Source organism: Bactrocera oleae, chromosome 3 (assembly GCF_042242935.1).
Source record: "Bactrocera oleae isolate idBacOlea1 chromosome 3, idBacOlea1, whole genome shotgun sequence".
Classification (NCBI taxonomy): Eukaryota; Metazoa; Arthropoda; class Insecta; order Diptera; family Tephritidae; genus Bactrocera; species Bactrocera oleae.
In genome coordinates this window covers 50,195,843-50,216,718 of record NC_091537.1, presented here as the reverse complement: position 1 = coordinate 50,216,718, position 20,876 = coordinate 50,195,843, and the positions used below count along the sequence as shown (strand labels likewise).

Sequence of the window (20,876 nt, the reverse complement as noted above, 5' to 3'; positions counted from 1 at the left end):
ATTTAACTATATACAGTGGCTCACAGCTTATTTCGTGCAGCTTCATGTTGTACAGTTTGTCCTCTATAGAAAGAGAACTAGGCTGACTTCCTAAGTCCGGATGCAAACTTTTTTTGCAGTATTTACAACGTTGCTATTACCAAGCAAAACATTTTGTTAAAATAAATTTTCAATTTAATTGAAGGGAAAAAATCAAACTCATTGTTTATGACAAAAATACTTTTATGAAAGCATAAAAGCGGGGCTGGATTATTTGTGTAAAAAATGTGCCAAGGAGAAGAATACCAAACAGCAAAACATTTCAGGAAACCATTAATGAGATGCCAAATGACGAGTTTTATAGCCGTTTCAGATCTCAACTTCGGAGGTAAGGTTATTTCGTTATTTAAAATATATTATTATTACTTCATCTTCCAGAAGGTACACTATGCTCGAATCTTTATGGAATTAGTTTCTTACTTTTGCTGATAGCAATATGCGATTTCTCCACGTTTTCGTAGGTTATCCTGTGCCACGACGCAGCAATGTGGTCAGCTAGACAATTGAAGCGAGCAATTGCAAATGGCCTTATTACATTTCCTCCACAATACCATTAGCTTGGAGATGTAGCGTATGCTTTAGAAACGTATCTAATGCTGCCTTACAAGGACAATGGGTTCCTATCTGAAGCCCAAACAACATATAATAACATTTTAAGTTCGACCAGAGTCTGTGTGGAGCTTGAATTTAGCATATTAAAATTAAATTAAGAATACTAATTTTTTTAGAAGTTTACGACGTTGGCACAGAATATTATGTCTTGTTTTGTATTTCATAACTTTATATTGGAACACAAGCTAACTTCTAATGGCGTGATTATTGAAAACCTGCCTTACACCGAGATCTGATGGAAACTAACGAGGCGAAGCAAGAGCGAAAAAGAAAAGGCCTATTACTTTGTTATCAGCTTAGCTAAATAAAATTTTCGTTGGATTACATATATGTAGGTTAGGTTATGTTAGGTTAGAGGGTCGATCCTAAGAAGGATCAGACTTGGACAGCTTAAACGCCGGTCCGTTGTGGTACCCAAAACTCCTATGAGCCGGATCAATAGACCCTTACATGTCGACAAAGCGCTTTGTGCCTATAACAAACTTGTTGAGACGGCCAATATCCGTTTCGGCCAGATCTTCTGGTCCGCCAAAAGTGTGATTGCCGAGGTGTTTCAATCTCAACCTAGCAAAAGCCGGACAATGGAGGAGAAAGTGCCTGGATGTTTCCACTTCACCCTCCTCCATACAGCTTTGACAACTGCCATCGGGTAGTATTCTAAGCCCCACCGCATGAGTTCCCATTGGACAGTGCCCAGTGAGAACTCCTACCATGGCGGCGAGGTGAACTTTGTTCAAGGCGAGAAGATCCCCCGACCTCCTGCGATCCACTCTCGGCCAGAAGGATCGGGCAGTCGCGTAGGAGCTGGTCGTCGACCAGGGTCTGCTGAGCGCATGCAAGGTCCATTGGTCCAGAGCCAGAATGCAAGACGTTAGTGGAGAACCAACTCGATCCCATTCCGATGTGAGCGGGGAAAGGGTGCCCCCCCTGGCCAGCTCATCGGCCTTGCAATTCCCAGCGATTTCGTTGTGACCAGGCACCCAAACGAGCCTGATATTGAAGTAGCCTGATGCTAATTCTAGCGAGGACAGACACTCCTTGACTAGCTTTGAGTGCACGGTTCGCGCACTCAGGGCTTGCATTGCCGCTCTGCTGTCGGAGTGAATGCAGCTAAACGAAGCTACACTACGTAACAGTACTTCTACCGACGATACAGTGGTCCGGTAGCCTGAAGCAAAGATTGACGGAGAGCTCTTTACAGAAAACCCCCTCTCCAACTTTCCCTCCTAGCTTCGACCCATCCGTGAAAAAACTCACCGCGCCTCTTCTCCAGCGGCTTCTTCCCCTCCACATCTCCCTCGTCGGGATATGAGCAGAGAAAAAGCCGCCTCGAGTGGCCGCTGTGACGCAGTGATCCAAATTTTCAGGAATGCAGGTGAATGAGGAGAGAATTGCGGCGTGTTCTTGTTCGGACCTCTTCAAAAGCCCAACTTCTCTGAGCCGAATATCACACCTCGCAGCAATGCACCTATCGGCAATGTCCACAGGTGCTATATTTAATATAGCGTTGAGAGCTATCGTTGGTGTGGTTCGCAGTGCACCGGAGATTCCGATAAGCGCCGCTCTTTAGACTCGCTCAAGCTTTTTAGCCAGGGTAATTTTTTCGAGCGCCTTCCACCAGACGAACACACCATAGAACAGTATTGGCTTGACTACGGTTTCATAGAGCCAGAACACCACCTTTGTTGAGAGTCCCCACCTATTTCACCTTATCAACAGGTTGAAGTCGTGAACCCCCGAAAGATGGGAGAGGCACATTTGGGATCTTATACCTCCTAGTGAATAAAACCATTTCGGTTTTACTTGGGTTGACGGCTAGGCCGCTTCTGTTTGCCCAGTTGAATACCACGTTTATGTACCCTTCGGTGAGCTCATAGACGGTATTCAGGAATTTACCTTTAACCATAGGAACCACATCATCAGCATAGGCTATCACCCGACAGCCTTGCTCCTCGAGTTCTATAAGTAGGTCGTTTACTACCAAGATCCAGAGCAGTGGGGAGAGTACTCCTCCCTGCGGAGTTCCCCTATTAACTTTTCTGGTTGACTTGGCACTACCCCCCTCCGCTACGACAGTTCTGTCGCAAAGAAGACTGAAAATGAGGTGTTTGAGGTTCGATTCCACCTCAAACTTTTCGAGGGCTTTAACCACTACCTCTGGCCGCACGTTATTGAAGGCCCCCTCGATGTCGAGAAAGGTGCCCACTGCAAATTTCTTGTGCAACAGCGCTGTCTCCAGCCATGACACTACATCATGCAAAGCAGTGTCGACCGACCTGCCCTTGATATAGGCATGCTGCGCCCGTAACAGTTTACCCCTCTGTATTCTGCACCTAATGTACAGATCCATAAGTCTCTCCAGCGTTTTCAACAGAAACAAGGATAGGCTGATGGGTCTGAAATCTTTAGCACCGACATGAGAGCTTTTACCGGCCTTCGGAATAAACGTAACCATAACCTGTCTCCAGGCCTTCGGGACGTGGCCCAATCTAACACAGTTCGCGTAGATGGGGGCCAGCCAGCTACATGACACCTTAACCGTGCGCTGTAGTTGCGCCGGTATGATGCCATCGAGACCCGGGAACTTGAAGGGCTTGAATGATTTCAACGCCCAGGTAAGGTGACGCTCATCCAGATGATCCAACAAGCCTGTACAGCCTTCCTGAAGCTCCCCCAGTGGCACTTTTTCAGCAAAGCGATTCAGTGGAAAATGAGCATCTAGGAGTAGCCTCAGCGACTCCTCGCTACTCGTAGTCCACCCGCTATTTGCATTTCTTAGATACCCCACTGGAGTAGGATTTTTTGCAAGAATGCGTATAAGCCTTGAGGACTAGTGACAACCCTCTACACTGCCGCAGAAGGCTTTCCACGAAGTCCTCTTGGCTTTCTTCAAGTCGGACTTGTAAATGGCCAATCCGGCCTTGTACAACGCCCAGTCGTCGCTAGAGCCACTTTTACGGGCTTTATTGAAGAGTCGTCTACTCGAAGATCTGATCTCCGTTAGCTTCGAAGTCCACCAAGGGGTTTCCCTTTACTTTTCTGAGTTTTCAGAGGACAGGAGCTTTCAAGAGTAGATCTACTAACAGAGCTGAAAACCTCGACGAGCTGATCGAAGCTTCCTGCAATACAGTTCCCAATTGGTATTCCTGAAGTTTCTGTAGATTCTATGCTTCGGGCGCGAGGCGTCCAAGCTGAACCCAATATATTTATGATCAGAAAAGGAGTGGTCGTCTAGAACTCTCCATTTCGAGATCAAGGGAGCAATTTCGTGTGACGTCAAGGACTTCCGCCCTGCTAGCTGTCACAAAAGTAGGGCAGTTTCCCCTATTACAGATACGGACACGGTTCAAAAAAAAATAACCCTAGCCGATCCAACAACGGGGTTGTCGTTATTCCTTTCGCGTCCAACTTCTATCTGCATTGGCGGCCTTCGGCCGCGCTTCAAATAAATAACCCTGGATCAAGAGAAGGGAACGATTAAAATTATGGTTCACGTATTTGGGATATAATCCTCTATTTTTCATTTTAGTTGGTTTGCATAATATACTTGTAAATATATACATATAAAATAGATATGGCAACACTTATTATCTGTCAGTATGGAACCCTTTTGTTATTGTGCATATAACAAAAATTGTGTAAAAATAAAATGTTTATTTAAAGCAAATATTAAAATAATTGAGATAAAATAAATATGTAGAAACATTTTAGTGCAGTGTAAGTGTATAATAAGTGCATAGTATAAAAGAAAAAATAACTATAAATAGAGAAATTGTAAGATAAAATTTGTGAAATTTTCAACTTAAAACGCAAATATCTCGAAAACTATTCGTGATCTGTAGAATCTGCTCTATCCAACCATACCTCTCTTAATCCCGAAATCGTGGGATGGTATACTAAAGCCGACCCAAAGGCTTTTGCGCTCATGCGTCCACTTCCTGTTGCTGTAAAAAATAATTTAAAACTTGTGATATTGTAAGCTGTAAATAATCGATGGGACTATCGATAGTTTTATTTTAATCTCACTATCGATAGTTTATTTTGACTTTCGATGCCTTATCTCTCTATTAGATTTACAAACAATTTTCAAAAAATTCTAAAATTTCACAAAATATAGCTATATCGTCTAGTAGCTACACAGTCTGGTAATTCCAGTCGTAAAGTCTAATTTTGGATAAGGGAAAACTTTAATATACCGTCCAAGGCTTTCCGGGATAAAATGGGTATGGGCGGAGAAAAATCCAGATCAAGAATATGTATAGATATAGCCGCGGAAAATTTATAAACTTATAGTTTTCGAGATATTTACGTTTAAAGCTGAAAATTTCAACTATTTAAAGTACGCATCTTTTCGATTTCAAATGAATTGTACCCTTATATTATACTTTTCACTTTTATATCCACTATCACTTCACTAAGTCGTTTGTACACATTTATTTTACATTATATAGTGCAAAAATAGTTTAATTCAATATTTAAATTATTGTTATTTTCTAATAATTCTGACAATAACAAAAGGGTTGCAAAATGTCAAATAACCAGTGTTACCTCATCGACATCTTTTGTAAATGAACTGAAAGAAATGAAAACAGATAATACCCCAAATACAGGAATCTAAAACCTAGAAAAATAAACTATTAGAGAGCATTGATGTTAAGGATTATGTTATACCCTCTATGACAATGTTACTTTTTCTTGTAGAACTTCTTATTGTGTAGGCGGCCTTCGGCCTCGCTTCAAAAATATAGCCCTGGTCAGTCCAACAACGGGGTGTACCAAGGTATTTTCGCGCAGAAATTCTTTTCGTGTTGGCGGCCTTTGGCCGCGTTTCAAAAAAAAATAAACCCTGGTCAGTCCAACACCGGGGTTGATCAAGTGAAGTAAACTAAGGGATAAATTAGTGTCCATCAACAATTATGGTTCCTGTATTTAGGGTATAATGTTCCTTTTAATTCGTTTTTCTTCGTTTGCAAAATATATTAGTATGGCGACACTGGTTATTTGACATTTACAACCATTTTTCTATTGTCAAAATTAATAAAATTGAAGAATGATTTAAATATTAAAATAAAGCTATTTTTGCAACATATAATATTATATAAAATAAATGTCTAAAACCGAATTAGTGAAGTGGTACAATAGTTCCGAAGGCCTGGAGGCAGTTAACCTTACGTTTATACCGAAGGCTGGAAAAAACTCCCACGTCGGTGCAAAGGATTTCAGGCCCTAAGCCTATCCTCGTTTCTGGTGGAAACGCTGGAGAGACTTATGGATCTGTACATTAGGAGCAGAATACCGAGAGCTAACAATTAAGGACGCAGCATGCCCCTGGATGGAGAGAGCTCTTATGACCAATGAATTTGCTGCGGCCCCCTTTCTCGACATCGAGGGGTCCTTAACAACGAGACGGTGGTTAAAGCCCTCGAAAAGTTTGGTGTGGAATCGAACACCAAGCACCTCATATTTATTCTTCTTTACGACAGAACGGTCGTAGCGGAGTAGGGTAGTGCTAAGACATACAGAAAAATTAATAAGGGAACCCTGCAGGGAGGGATGCTTTCCCCACTTCTTGGCTTCTTAGTGGTAAACGACCTACGCTGACGATGTGGTCCTAATGGTTAAAGGTAAATTCCTAATAAAATAAGTAATAATAGTAAAATTCCGTCTACGAGCTAAGCGAAGGGTACCTGAACGTGATATCCCACTGGACGAATAAAAGCGGCCTAGCCGTCAACCCAAGTAAATCCAAAATAGAGGCATAAGATTACAATCATACCTCTTCCCTCTTCCGGGTGTTCACGTCTTTACCCTGTTGAAAAGAAGAGAGAGTTGGAAAGACATCGGTTTCCTTATATTGCTGCACAGGAGCTATAAGGAAAAGGTGGGGCCTCTTACCAAAAGTAGTGTTCTGGCTCTACGAGTTCTAATGTTCTATTGTGTGTTCGTCTGGTGACAGGCGCTTAAAAGGGCTACACTGGTACCGCTACCAACAATAGCTCACACCAACAATAGCTCTTAATACTATTTAAAACATAGCACCTGTGGACATTGCCTACAGGTGCATTGCAGCGAAGTGTGCTCTTAGGCTATGGGAAGCTGGGTTTATAAAGAAGTCCAAATAAGGACACGCAGAAATTCTAGCTCTGAGCGCGCGAACCGTGCGTTCAAAGCTTGTCAAATGTGTGTCTTCACTAGATATAGCATCTAGCTACTTCAACATCAGGCGCATTTGGGTGCCTGATCACAGCGGAATCGCTGGCAACTGCAAAGCTGATGAGCAAGCCAAAGGGAGCAACTCTGCCCCGCTCACATCAGAGTGGGACCGAGTTGGATTCCTTGGCGTCTTGCGTTCTAGCTCTGGACCAATGGACCTCGTGTGCACTTAGCAGACACTGGTCGACGACCAACTCCCGTGCGACCGCGAAATCCTTCTGGCCTAGAGTGGAACCCAAGAGATCGAGTGAACTACTAGCCCTGAGCGAAGTTCATCTTTCCGCTTTCGTAGGAATTCTGACTGGACTACCCAATGGTCATTCACGCGGTACGTCTTACAATCTAACCCGATGCTAGTTGTCAAAGTTGTATGGAAGAGGGTGAGGTGAAAACATCCGCGCACTTCCTTCTCCACTGTCCGGCTTTTGAAAGACTGAGACTGACACATTTCGGTAGTCATACCTTCATGGTGAGCATCGCTTAGTGCAACAAATGGTCCGACAAGAATTTATATACCGTGACTAAAGCCACAAATCAAAAAGACGATTTTTATGTGTAAATAATTCACTTTGTACGAATACAAAATTCGTAAGTAGATCGTGGCAGCTCTGCAACCTAAACGCAGCACGTTTGCTCTTCCCTTCATCATTACTGTTGAATTTGTTGGCCTTTTCCAAAAAAAAAGGCACCTATATTATGCTTATCTCGCATTCTCCCTTCGATTTCACAGCTCTTACACCTGGATATTCCCTCAGAGGATCTCATCTTCTCGCTAAACGTGAGTTAGAAGGAGACTCACTCAAGTTTAATTAATTAATTAATTAAAATGAAGATTTTTTACCATGAATTCAGCCATGTATGGAAAGAGATTACCTCAAAGATCTCCATAAAAGACATCGGTGGAAAACGATCTAGTAGCAGCCCAATGCAGGAGAATGCAGCATCATACACAGTAAATGCCTTCCTCCAATCGAATGGCGACTAGGCCGCATTGAAAAGTTCCATCGGGGACGAGAATAGCAGATGTACGAACAAAAACTGGTAAACCAACTCGACCATTAGTAAAATTGTGTTTCCTTTCCAAGACCGAAAAACCGATTACACAAAAATTTGTTTTTCGTTTACCTCGAACTAACAACTAAAACTTTTTCTTCACAAGTAGCGTTTGCGTGTAGTGTAACCAATCCTCTCTATCAAACGCTTTAGCAATCTTAAAAGAATAGAAAATTTTGTGAAATTTGTTAAATACATTTTATAAATTCTATTTATTCTGAAATTGATATATCCCGTGATTTTCATATATTTGAAGGCAAAGTTTCATTGCAACTTTTTGGAAGAAATTATACAAGTGCCATGTACAATCATCCTTATGAAATTTTTAAACGGTTCATTAGCTCATACATACTATACGATGCTCATTTATGTGTATATAATTATGTGTGCATGTAAACAAATATGAAAGAACGCATTATGTTTGTACATATATCTGTCTATATGCAACATTTGTACATATGTAAATATGTACACTAATTGCTTCATGCGAAATATATGTTAGAACGGAAAACCAATGGCCGAAGCTCACGTTTTTGCTTTCATGTCAAAGAGTAAATGTGTCGAAGGACTGACCCGATGACAAAGCGACGCGATGAATCCGAGCTCTGTCGAAAAACAAACGAACGATCGCCGATTGTCCCCGCTTCCCTTGCCGCTGTAACAGCTTTACCAATAAACCATCGTAAATATGTATGTTTATGTATGAGCATGCATATATATCGACGCAGATATTTACGAGCCATGGAAAAATATTTGAGAATTGTAAAATATTTTAAATCGGCAAGAACTATCTGGCTATTTTTGTCACTTTTTTCTGTGTTTACGGGTTTGCGGTGTTGACACTTTTCGCTACCAGAAGAAACATCAGAAAGTTGTTCAATTTATGATTTTTAGCATTTCGCGAAAAGACGCTTGTAGGCAAACGCATGCTCGGAGAGATTTATATGGCGTTTACTTTTATGAATGAGTCAACTTCGCTTGTTAAGAGTACGCCTGCGTTTTATGAATGAAAATGTTGTTGTTGTGTGATTTACTAAATATTTGGGCTTAAGCAATGTGACCGCCATATTGACATGTGTATGTACTGCATACGCTACTTGAGACGATTGTTGTTTTTGTAAAACAAAGTTTGTAATTTTTACAGGTGACCTATTAGCATGTGTTCTCATATGTGTATGTAGGTTTGCGTTTGCATTATTTGTTCGGCAATGTCATACGCACATTTGTATAGAGCAATGCGCGCACATGTTATTACTGATAAGTGACGTCATGTTATCGTCACGCGACACTCAACACACAGACGAAAAAGTTTGAGCCGATGTAATAAAAGTTTCACTTTAATTACTTTAAAATCCCGATAAGAATGAAGGTACATACATTTACAACAAGCTGAACATTTTGCATTGTAGCCCGATTAAACAAAATACATTTCTCCGTTCACATATACTACCTACATATTTGTAGTAGGTTTCCAATCCAGCCGTTAGGTCGTTCCAATCGTTGATTATTAATTTAGTGCAAAATTTTCATAATATTTAAGCGGTTTCCATGACAACAACATTGACCAGTAGTGTGTGTGATCAACTTAACAGCAGAGATAAAGAAATTCCCAACTCGTCTCTCACTGAAAATGAGAGCGCAATTGATAAACGTCAAAACCTACTGAACTCAAGCAACTGTCAAAGTTCAGTAGGTCTGACGTTTAGCAATTGGAAAAAGAGGGACGGCCAGATTAAAATCCTACAGGAAAATATGTAAACAGAGAGATTTGTGCTACTGTTGAAGATCAAAAATTTGAAAACAATGAAAATGAACGAAAACGCGAAGTTGAAATGTATGTGATGATATCTTTTGTGATGCCATGCTAAGTGGTATTGATTTTCAATTGAAAATTCTTAAGAACATTTATTAATTGAGAGCTAATACATTTATTCTTTTGATTACGTATTGAAAGTTCAAAACTCAATTGTTTAATAAATCACAAAATCACAAAAAAAGAGTATATAAAGTTTCTGCATATGTTTAACGGATGCATGTAAGTTAACAATGATAAAGTCTCTTGAACTGCCAAAATTGCAACCTATGAAGTCTGGATTTCTGAATGAACGACAGCCGAAATTCAACACTTGGCAGTAGCCACCGACCGTGTGAACGGCGGATGTAACGCAATGCCCTACACAAGCTTAGGCGTCAGCAGAAATTTAGGAAAGCAGCGTCAATGGCAGTAGCGGCGATAGTAATAGTAGGTTATAAATAAGAGAAATGTAATTGTAATAAAACAGTTTTAGAATGACACTCAAATTGTGTTTAATTAAAATAACATAATTCAATGGTAGTCGACAACACCGTCGCTATCGCATAAACGGAATATTATTTAAATAGTTCGTGGGTAGTCGACAACACCGTCGCTACCGAATAAAGTAAAAGTAGTGAGGAAGAAAGAAGATAACAACCAACGTGAAAGAACAGCTCGTGAAAAGTATTGAATCATTAATCCGCAAATTGCCATTCCAACGAGGAAGAAAGAAGATAACAATCAACGTGAAAGAACAGCTCGTGAAATGTACTGAATCATTAATCCGCCAATTGCCATTCCAACGAGAAAGAAAGAAGATTACAATCAACGTGGAAGAAGGAAGGTCGCAACCAAGAAGAAAGAAAGATCACAATCTACTTAGAATAAAGAAAATATCAATATAATATGTAAGTGAAACCGCTTTTCATATCCGCCATATATCGACTTATTTGTATTGACTGTAACTATAAGTGTGACCGCGAAACTAACGAACTATTAGACCGACTTAATAACCAACTTCTGGCAAGTAAACGAATAAACCGCGGGCAAGACATGAATGAACAGCAGCTGCAAGGTATTGTCAATGCGGCTGTTAGCGCCGCACTGCAGGTTCAGAGAAAAGAATTCGAAGCCAGGATAGAGCAGCTTACAAACCAATTTCAGTCCACATCTGTGACAGACCCCGAAATCAAGGCCTACGAGCCAATAAAAATTATAGACGGGGTCGAATGTTACGAAGGTCTGGATGCAGTTAAGTCGCTCCCAGCGTTCGATGGATCACAGGAACTATATGTGTCCGGGCGGCAGGCAGCAATGGCCGCATATGATATTTTTAAAGCCCACGTAGGCAGCTTAAAACACTACCAAGCTGTCCTTATAATTCGCAACAGAATTAGGGGATCGGCTTATGCAGTTTCAGCATCTTTCAACACGGTCCTTAATTTTGACGCTATTATTAGTTGTCTAGATTTCACGTACTCGGACAAGCGACCATTACATCTACTTGAACAAGAGCTCGCTACGCTCAGACAGGGTTCATTGTCAATCATTCAGTTTTACGAGGAGGTTGCAAAAAAACTCACACTCCTTACTAATAAAACCACAATGACTTTTGATACCGACCAAGCGCGGTACATAAATTTGTCTCAGGACTAAGGAGAAACCTTACGGATGTTCTCTTCGCGGCCCAACCCAGAGACTTGCCCTCGGCCCTTGCAATGGCCCAGGAGATCGAGTCAAATCGCGACAGACACGAATTTGCAAAACAGTATGCAAGGTCACTAGAGGAGAAGAACTTGAGACAATCTCAAGGCCGACCTTATCAGAGACAATCTGACATTCCGTATAGGACAGGAAAAAACCCCTTATTTTACTAGGGAGCAAAGAACTCATTCCCCAAAACGCTACCAGGTAGAGCAAATGGACGTTGACCCGTCCTCTAGATTCCGTCAAAACACCGGTTTTCAACGACAGTTAGTTCAAGGCCAAGTTGCGCACAGCAATAATCAACCACAAAATGCATTCAAGAGACCTGCAAACTCTCAAAGAACGTCTGATTACAGACGTCAGAGGATAAATCATTTGACGCAAAAGAAAAATGAAGTATCCCAATACGAAGATCAATACGATCAAGATGCTTATGATGCAGCGGCAGAGATAGAAGCTGAAAACGAAATCGGCTATGAAACAGATGCGCTTAATTTTTTAGCGGTGAATCCCTGCTCCCGTTTCTCCAGCGAACAGTAGCAAGGAAATCATTAAAATTCGTAATCGACACGGGAGCGTCGAAAAGTTACATAACCCATACGTATGTCCTCTAGCCTCCGTTCCGGTACAAATCCCGTTTGTAGACAAATCAATTCACGGCTTTAATTAAATCGAAAATAAAAGCTTCATCAATATGTTTGGCATGAATAGCCCTTTTTTCCACTTACTTGGACTTACGACTTTTGATGGCATAGTTGGACTCGTCCTACTGGTACAGGCAGAGGCAACTATTGACCTCGCATTTGAAATAATCCATTTTAATGGTGGATCTGCGACTTTAATGTTCCATAAATGTGCTCAAGTTAATTTCACTAAAATTGAAGACATCGAGGTCCCACATAATGTTCGCACAGACTTTCTACAAATGATGACAAAGCACTTGAAGGCGTTTGCCGATCCGAGCAAACTACTTCCATTCAACACCAATGTTGTCGCCACCATTCGCACGGAGGACAATGAACCAGTTTACTCCAAGATGTACCCATTCCCTATGGGAGCTGCTGATTTCGTGAATCAAAAAATTAAGGATTTACGCAAAAGAAATTTCTGCGCGAAAAAACTTGTGTAGCCCTCGGTGTTGGATCGACCAGGGTCATTTTTTTTGAAGCGCGGCCGAAGGCCGCCAACGCAAAAAGGAGTTCCATGCGAAAAGACCTTGGTACACCCTGGTGTTGGATCGACCAGGGTTATTTTTTTTGAAGCGCGGCCGAAGGCCGCCAACGCAAAAAGGAGTTCCACGCGAAAAGACCTTGGTACACCCTGGTGTTGGATCGACCAGGGTTATTTTTTCTGAAGCGCGGCCGAAGGCCGCCAACGCAAAAAGGAGTTCTACACGAAAAAGTAATATTGTCATAGAGGGTATAACATAATCTTTAACATCAATGCTCTCTAACGGATATTAATACTGTTACTTTTGAAGAAAAGTACCGTTTCGTTTTTTCCATTTGCTATTTACTTCATATTTGGCAAATAAAATTCAATCGCGTTTAGTGAGTTGTGCTTAAATTGTGGAAAAGGATAAATTATAAAAGTTATTATTCAAGTTTTCATTTTAAAAATGAGTGGAATTTCAACAAATTTTAATTGGGATATAATCTGTTGTCATTTCTTTCAGTTCACTTACAAAAGATGTCGATAAGGTAACACTAGTTATTTGACATTTACAACCATCTTGTTATTGTGAAAATCACAAAAATTGAAGAATAATTAAAATATTGAAATAAAGCTATTTTTTATGATATAATATAAAAAAAATGTGTAAAAACGAATTAGTGTAGTGTTAGTGGATATAAAAGTTAAAAATATAAGTGTATAATTCATTCTATAACGAAAAAATACGTACTTTAAATAGTCGTAATTTTGAACTTTAAACCCAAATATCTCGAAAACCATAGGTTTCCCGCGGCTATATCTCTATATATGCTTCATCTGGAGGATCTCCTCTATCCGCCCATACCCATTTTATTACGACTTTGACGTTAATCTAAAGCCGACCCTAATTTAAATTCCAAAAAATTATTATTTTGTCCGATCTGGCTACAATGGAAAATGTTATAAAAAACGCTAACTGTAGCGCGACAGAAGAGTTGGGCATCTCTTTACGGTGTAGTTACACGATCAAGAACTTGCTTTCAAGTTGATCACATAAACTACTTGTCAAAATTGATTTTAATTGACAGTCTTGACGTAGTCTGCAAGCATCTTGAAAATGAATAAGTCTCAAGATACCGTCATTATGGAAACCACTTCAATACCTTGAAAGTTATGCACGAAATTAATAATTTTTTAAAAAATGGAATGGGAAAACAGAGGTTAGTTGAGCAAAGCCATCTCGTTGTACGAAAGCAAATTTTGAATACCTTCAAAATCCGGAGTTTTGCTTTTTTCAACTTTACTTGTACTGCACTATAAGGTATTCGAAAGACACAGGGAATATGAAATATATGACTATCAATCAATATGAAAGAACGCATTATGTTTGTACATATATCTGTCTATATGCAACATTTGTACATATGTAAATATGTACACTAATTGCTTCATGCGAAATATATGTTAGAACGGAAAACCAATGGCCGAAGCTCACGTTTTTGCTTTCATGTCAAAGAGTAAATGTGTCGAAGGACTGACCCGATGACAAAGCGACGCGATGAATCCGAGCTCTGTCGAAAAACAAACGAACGATCGCCGATTGTCCCCGCTTCCCTTGCCGCTGTAACAGCTTTACCAATAAACCATCGTAAATATGTATGTTTATGTATGAGCATGCATATATATCGACGCAGATATTTACGAGCCATGGAAAAATATTTGAGAATTGTAAAATATTTTAAATCGGCAAGAACTATCTGGCTATTTTTGTCACTTTTTTCTGTGTTTACGGGTTTGCGGTGTTGACACTTTTCCCTACCAGAAGAAACATCAGAAAGTTGTTCAATTTATGATTTTTAGCATTTCGCGAAAAGACGCTTGTAGGCAAACGCATGCTCGGAGAGATTTATATGGCGTTTACTTTTATGAATGAGTCAACTTCGCTTGTTAAGAGTACGCCTGCGTTTTATGAATGAAAATGTTGTTGTTGTGTGATTTACTAAATATTTGGGCTTAAGCAATGTGACCGCCATATTGACATGTGTATGTACTGCATACGCTACTTGAGACGATTGTTGTTTTTGTAAAACAAAGTTTGTAATTTTTACAGGTGACCTATTAGCATGTGTTCTCATATGTGTATGTAGGTTTGCGTTTGCATTATTTGTTCGGCAATGTCATACGCACATTTGTATAGAGCAATGCGCGCACATGTTATTACTGATAAGTGACGTCATGTTATCGTCACGCGACACTCAACACACAGACGAAAAAGTTTGAGCCGATGTAATAAAAGTTTCACTTTAATTACTTTAAAATCCCGATAAGAATGAAGGTACATACATTTACAACAAGCTGAACATTTTGCATTGTAGCCCGATTAAACAAAATACATTTCTCCGTTCACATATACTACCTACATATTTGTAGTAGGTTTCCAATCCAGCCGTTAGGTCGTTCCAATCGTTGATTATTAATTTAGTGCAAAATTTTCATAATATTTAAGCGGTTTCCATGACAACAACATTGACAAGTAGTGTGTGTGATCAACTTAACAGCAGAGATAAAGAAATTCCCAACTCGTCTCTCACTGAAAATGAGAGCGCAATTGATAAACGTCAAAACCTACTGAACTCAAGCAACTGTCAAAGTTCAGTAGGTCTGACGTTTAGCAATTGGAAAAAGAGGGACGGCCAGATTAAAATCCTACAGGAAAATATGTAAACAGAGAGATTTGTGCTATCTCGTTGTACGAAAGCAAATTTTGAATACCTTCAAAATCCGGAGTTTTGCTTTTTTCAACTTTACTTGTACTGCACTATAAGGTATTCGAAAGACACAGGGAATATGAAATATATGACTATCAATCAATTTCTGTAGAAATTAATATATCTGTGGTCTTGATCGTGTAACTATAGCGTGAATGAGAAAATTGATATCAAGACAACGTTCAAGTTCGAAAAGTGTGTGGCAGTAAAAAAGTGTGAGTGTATTGTAAATTGAAAGCAATTTCTTGATCGTGTAACGGGTGATAAATATATATATCGTGGTGTAACTTCCGAGTTTGGTTAATAAATATGATTCGCTTAGATTTAAATAATTCTATAAATTTAGGCACACATTCAAAAAATACGATAATTAGGTTTGGTGTAGACGAAATATCTTATAATAATTTTTATTGGGGATTTATTAACAAAAACTGGCCAGCAATTATTACAAATATAACCACAGATTGGGAATGTAGTCGCACATGGATATCAAACAAAAATGGCGCACACATTTATATAAATTTTGTTTATCTCAAGAATAAAATAAAGGACTGTTTAGTTCCTGTAACAAACTGTACAGATAAAAGTGTATCAATTGAATCATTTTACAACTATTTAGACAAATGGGAAAAATCTATTCAAAGTCGTAATAGTGACGAGGATTCAATACATCAGTATTTAAAAGATTGGCATATAAAAGAAGTATTAGAGAGTTACAAGTTTTATAAAGTTCCCAAACTATTTTTTTCGGATTGGTTAAATGAATTTTTAATAGAGAATCACCGAAATGATTTTCGTTTCGTTTACATGGGACCGAAAAATACATGGTAAAATTTTGCACAGAATAAATAAAGCTAATAACATTGTTCAACATTTATTTTTTCAACCAGGACTCCTTTTCATGTAGATGTTTTTGGATCATTCAGTTGGTCTGCAAATGTATATGGTTGCAAAAAGTGGATTCTCTTGCCTCCTGGTGAGGAGTTCAAATTATTGGATCAGTATAAAAAACTGCCTTACAAAGTTAGTGAGGAATCTTTGCGTAAATCAAATGTTAAGTTTTTCGTAGTACATCAACAACAAAATGAAGCGATTTTTGTCCCAAGTGGGTGGTATCATCAAGTATACAATGTTACTGACACTATATCAGTGAATCATAATTGGTTTAATGCTGTCAATATAAAATATATATGGAGTAATATTTCGGATAATTTAAGAAAAGTTATGATCGAGATCAGTGATCTCAGAATAAGTCAGAACTTTAATGAACAATGTCAGCAACTTTTGCACCTAGACTTTGGCTTAAATATCTTTGAATTTCTGGAAATACTGTGTTTTATTGCAAATGGACGACTACTTCTGTTGAAGAGAAATCAGGAAAACTCATTTATTAAATATATTCAGTGCCAATCGAGTCATATGTTTTATTTCAATGACTTCCATATATACTATGATTTAAAAACTATCAATACTATACTAAAAACCATGATTCAGGATAAATTTGTACACAATTGCTCGAGATTATACAATAAATGTATACTATTTATATGTCGCATTAATCAGTACTCTTAACAAATAAGCAAGAATACTTCTTATTTATGAAAGACAAGTACTTTTGTTAAATAATGTTATAGCTTAACCAATAAATAAATATGTGTGTATTTGTATTTGTTGTATTCCTAATTGTATAATTTCGTACCAACTTTGTAAATTTCAAAAATTCACTCACTAACACCTTTTAAATATATTTAATAAGAACAAAACCCTTAATTAAAACTAATTTAAAAGGTTATTTTCTTATTTTACAACAAGATGTACAGATCCGGTGTATTGTGTTGGAGACCTCAAAAATGGAATTTTTTTTAAATAGTCTTATTTTTACGCAAAAGAAATTGTGACTTTAATTTGTTCAGTATTTTTTTTCACAAATATGTGCAATGTTCGTTAAATATATTTGTAAATACAAATCACGGATTTGTAATCTTCGCGCAAAAATTAGAGATAAATTTCCGAGGCCTCCTTAGTTGGGAGACCTGAACTATGCATTTACCGTGACGTTATATCCATATTGACCTGTAGTGTATAAAACGGCTTTGATTTAAAAAACAATATTTTGTATGCATTCTGGTGTTCATGTAAGTGCTTTAAGGTAAGCCACTTTAGTTTGCGAGTTTATAAGGTTGTAGTTGCTTTTCGTACTTATTGTATTTGCGGTTGTTTCTTTTATAAGTTTATTATTTGTATCGTTCATTTAAAATTTCTTTACCGTCGGCTTATTAAGGTTAGCAACTAAACGCCTGGCTCAGATATGGCCAAAATGAGTGCTCCTTTAAAACCTTTGAAGAGGGATGTTGCGAGAGTGAGATTTGTGATTTTCGCCCACTTTTTTGAAGGGAGATTTGCAACTTTTACAAGTGTTTCCCATAAACTACCCATATAATGAGCGCTTAGATAGATGCGATAAGTGCGACCTTTGCTTTTTGAGTGTGTCACTGTATCACATTGGGAGTATGGTGATCCCTTAACTTTAATTTTGAATTGTGTGATTACGAAATTTCAGGCAACTATAGTAAGAGAAGTGTCGATTTTTCGACTTCTAGGAAAATTATGTTGCGGACGATATTATGTATGGACGTGGGCGATTGTGGCCAAGAATCGAGCGATTCGGATATAGTTTGAATTGTTTGAGAATTGTGACCAGGATTTTCGCTTTTATCATAATTGGCGAAAGCCATTTAGCGTTTGCGTTTTTAATGCCTTTGAGCAGCATGGTGCTTCTTGGCAATTTTCGGGATTTGCTTTTGCAATTAAACCCGTGGTTCTTTTCTTATAAGCGCTGCTTTGGGGTGGGCTGGGATATGTGCTGTAATGAAGCATTTAGTGGTGTATAAACTCGAAACTGTGACAGTTTGGTAACCGTTTTTTATGATGTTAAAACTGATTTTCTGTTACAGGTTTTATATTATAATATATAAAACTGCAATTTTTACATATATATACACATAAAATAAGATATGTAAATGAAATAAATACGCTCACTTTGTAGGGTATAAGTTTTGTACATATATATGCCTGTACGTTTTGTGCCAATTCGTGTGCTTCTTCTCCAGCTGCTTACAGGTATGTTGTATTGTTGTTTTGTGTTTAAAAATTCGCGCCCATTTGTTATATTCTCGCAACATGTTGCTACAGAGTATAATAGTTTTCTTCACCTAACGGTTGTTTGTATTAGCTAAAACTAATTGAGTTAGATATAGAGTTATACATATATATATAAATGATCAGGACGAAGAGACGAGTTGAAATCCGAGTGACTGTCTGTCCGTCCGTCCGTCTGTGCAAGCTGTAACTTGAGCAAAAATTTAAATATCTTTATGAAACCTGGTAGATATGTCTCTTGGTACCGTGAGACGGTTGGTATTGCAGATAGGCGTAATCATACCACTGCCACGCCCACAAAACGTTATTAATCAAAAACAAATAAATTGTCATAACTAAGCTCCGCAATAAGATACAAGACTGTTATTTGGTACACAGGATCACATTAGGGAGGGGCATCTGCAGTTAAAATATTTTTTAAAGTGGGCGTGGTCTTGCCCCTAATAGGTTTAATGCGCATATCTCCTAAATTGCTAAAGCTATAATAACAAAATTCACTGGGAGCAAATGTTTTTAGTACCTCTACCTACATCTTTCCACCTGACTTTAAACCGTTCCGGTTGATCAAAATGTGATATTTTAACGAAATTAAGTAAATAAGGTTTCGTAAAAATTATGTGGTTTGACGCTGAATTAGAATGAAATTAGTATATACCTTGGTCTAAACCTCACATCTTCATATAATCAATTCCAATCCTCTGGTAGACGTTTGCAACATAAGCTTATAATATAACTTTTAGCCACTTTGGTAGAGTTAATATCACATTAATACTTATGTAGATCTCACTTTAAGCAATAAAACTGTGACTACGCTTATGGCCTTTTATATAAGTCAAGAAGATACAAATTTGATTGTAATTAAATCCCTATTGCCTTTAATAATGCATGTTTAATACTTTCTCAACATTTTCCTAGTCTATCTCAAACATATTTTATGTAAAAAATTAAAACTTCCGTTTGGCGAAATCGGTCCACGAATGTTCCAGCTCACATATACTACTTATGGTATAATTTTTTTGCGCTAATTTGATAATTTAATGAATTTAATTAACAGGTTTTATTTAACCGCTGCATATGAATGAAATTGGTCTAGACCTTTGTTTAAACCTTATAACCCTAATATACTGATTTCCGCTCCTTTGGTACAACAGCAACCTCATATACCCCACACATTAAATCTAAGCCCTTTAGTTCAGTTTATATAACATATATCATGTTTGAGGTAAATAGCTTCTTTTTATTAAAGTTAACATTTCGGAGAATAAATTAGTATTGACACTAAATAAATCTATGATCAATAACATAAGTTAATAAGATACCAAATAATAATCGAATAATGAATGTTGAATTCTTTCGCATTATTTTTATACTTTCGCAACATGTTGCAACAGAGTATAATTTTTTCACCAAACGGTTGTTTGTATCACCTAAAACTAATGGAAATAGATATAGATTTATATATACATATATTTCTTCTAATATTTGGTGATAATCAGTGGATAGGTATATATTCTCAGCCATCATGTTGAACTTATTACAAAACATTTAGAGTGTTGGGCTTTGTATAGAGCAAAAATATCTTTCTAGAAAAAAATTGCATGAAATAATTATTAGTAGTGTAGTATCAAAAGGGCTAAAGACCCTTTTTATGTGGTTATAGAAAAACTGCGACCCCATTGGTTTAAATGCTACTGTGTATTATTTCAGTTTTACGACACATTTGAATATGAAGGTCATGTAAACTAAGAAAAATTACATTTTTACCCAGCGCCGTTGGCAGGGGCCTTATGAAAGGTTTAGATATTAAGACAGAAAGAAGAAAATCTATATACCTGATCTACATATGTGTATACCATAATTAATTATATGTAAGTTATTGTTAATTTAGCCTTCATGGGCAGACCCTTCGAAATAGGTACTGTTTTAAAAGTGTTAGACAAAAGCAATTTACGGAGGGATTTTCCGAGTACTTAATGTCAATACAATGATGTAAACTACTAATTTCTAAAATATAAATATAACTAAATGTTATGTATTTTATGTTACTGAATATCTAAGTAATATATATATAGGTATACCAAATTACGTAAACTGTGTGTACAAAAATATGCCTTCACAAAACTATTATACTCTGTAGCAATATGTTGCAAGAGTATAATAAATATCAGTACACTGAGTTTGTAGTTTCAGTTACACTAGATTTCTTTACCAACAAAGTGTTTTATTCAAACTAATTTTAGTGTATTAGTTATATAGTGTTTAAAGTATTATTATATACAGTGCCGAGCAAAACCGTATTAAATACAGTGGCGAGCAAACACATATACACATGTGCACCAGTATACCATAGTACCTATACACCGAACAGGAAAAGAGTC

General features: G+C 37.9%; 1 protein-coding gene across 1 annotated transcript; it reads left to right on the top strand.

Annotated features, from left to right (window-relative positions):
• Positions 1–15,589: 15,589 nt before the first annotated feature.
• On the top strand, positions 15,590–17,006 carry JMJD4 (jumonji domain containing 4). Its single transcript, XM_014243355.3, has 2 exons — positions 15,590–16,166; positions 16,230–17,006. Exons 1-2 carry the CDS (start codon positions 15,649–15,651, stop codon positions 16,909–16,911), a joined length of 1,200 nt encoding a protein of 399 aa, XP_014098830.3. The 5' UTR covers positions 15,590–15,648; the 3' UTR covers positions 16,912–17,006.
• Positions 17,007–20,876: the final 3,870 nt, after the last annotated feature.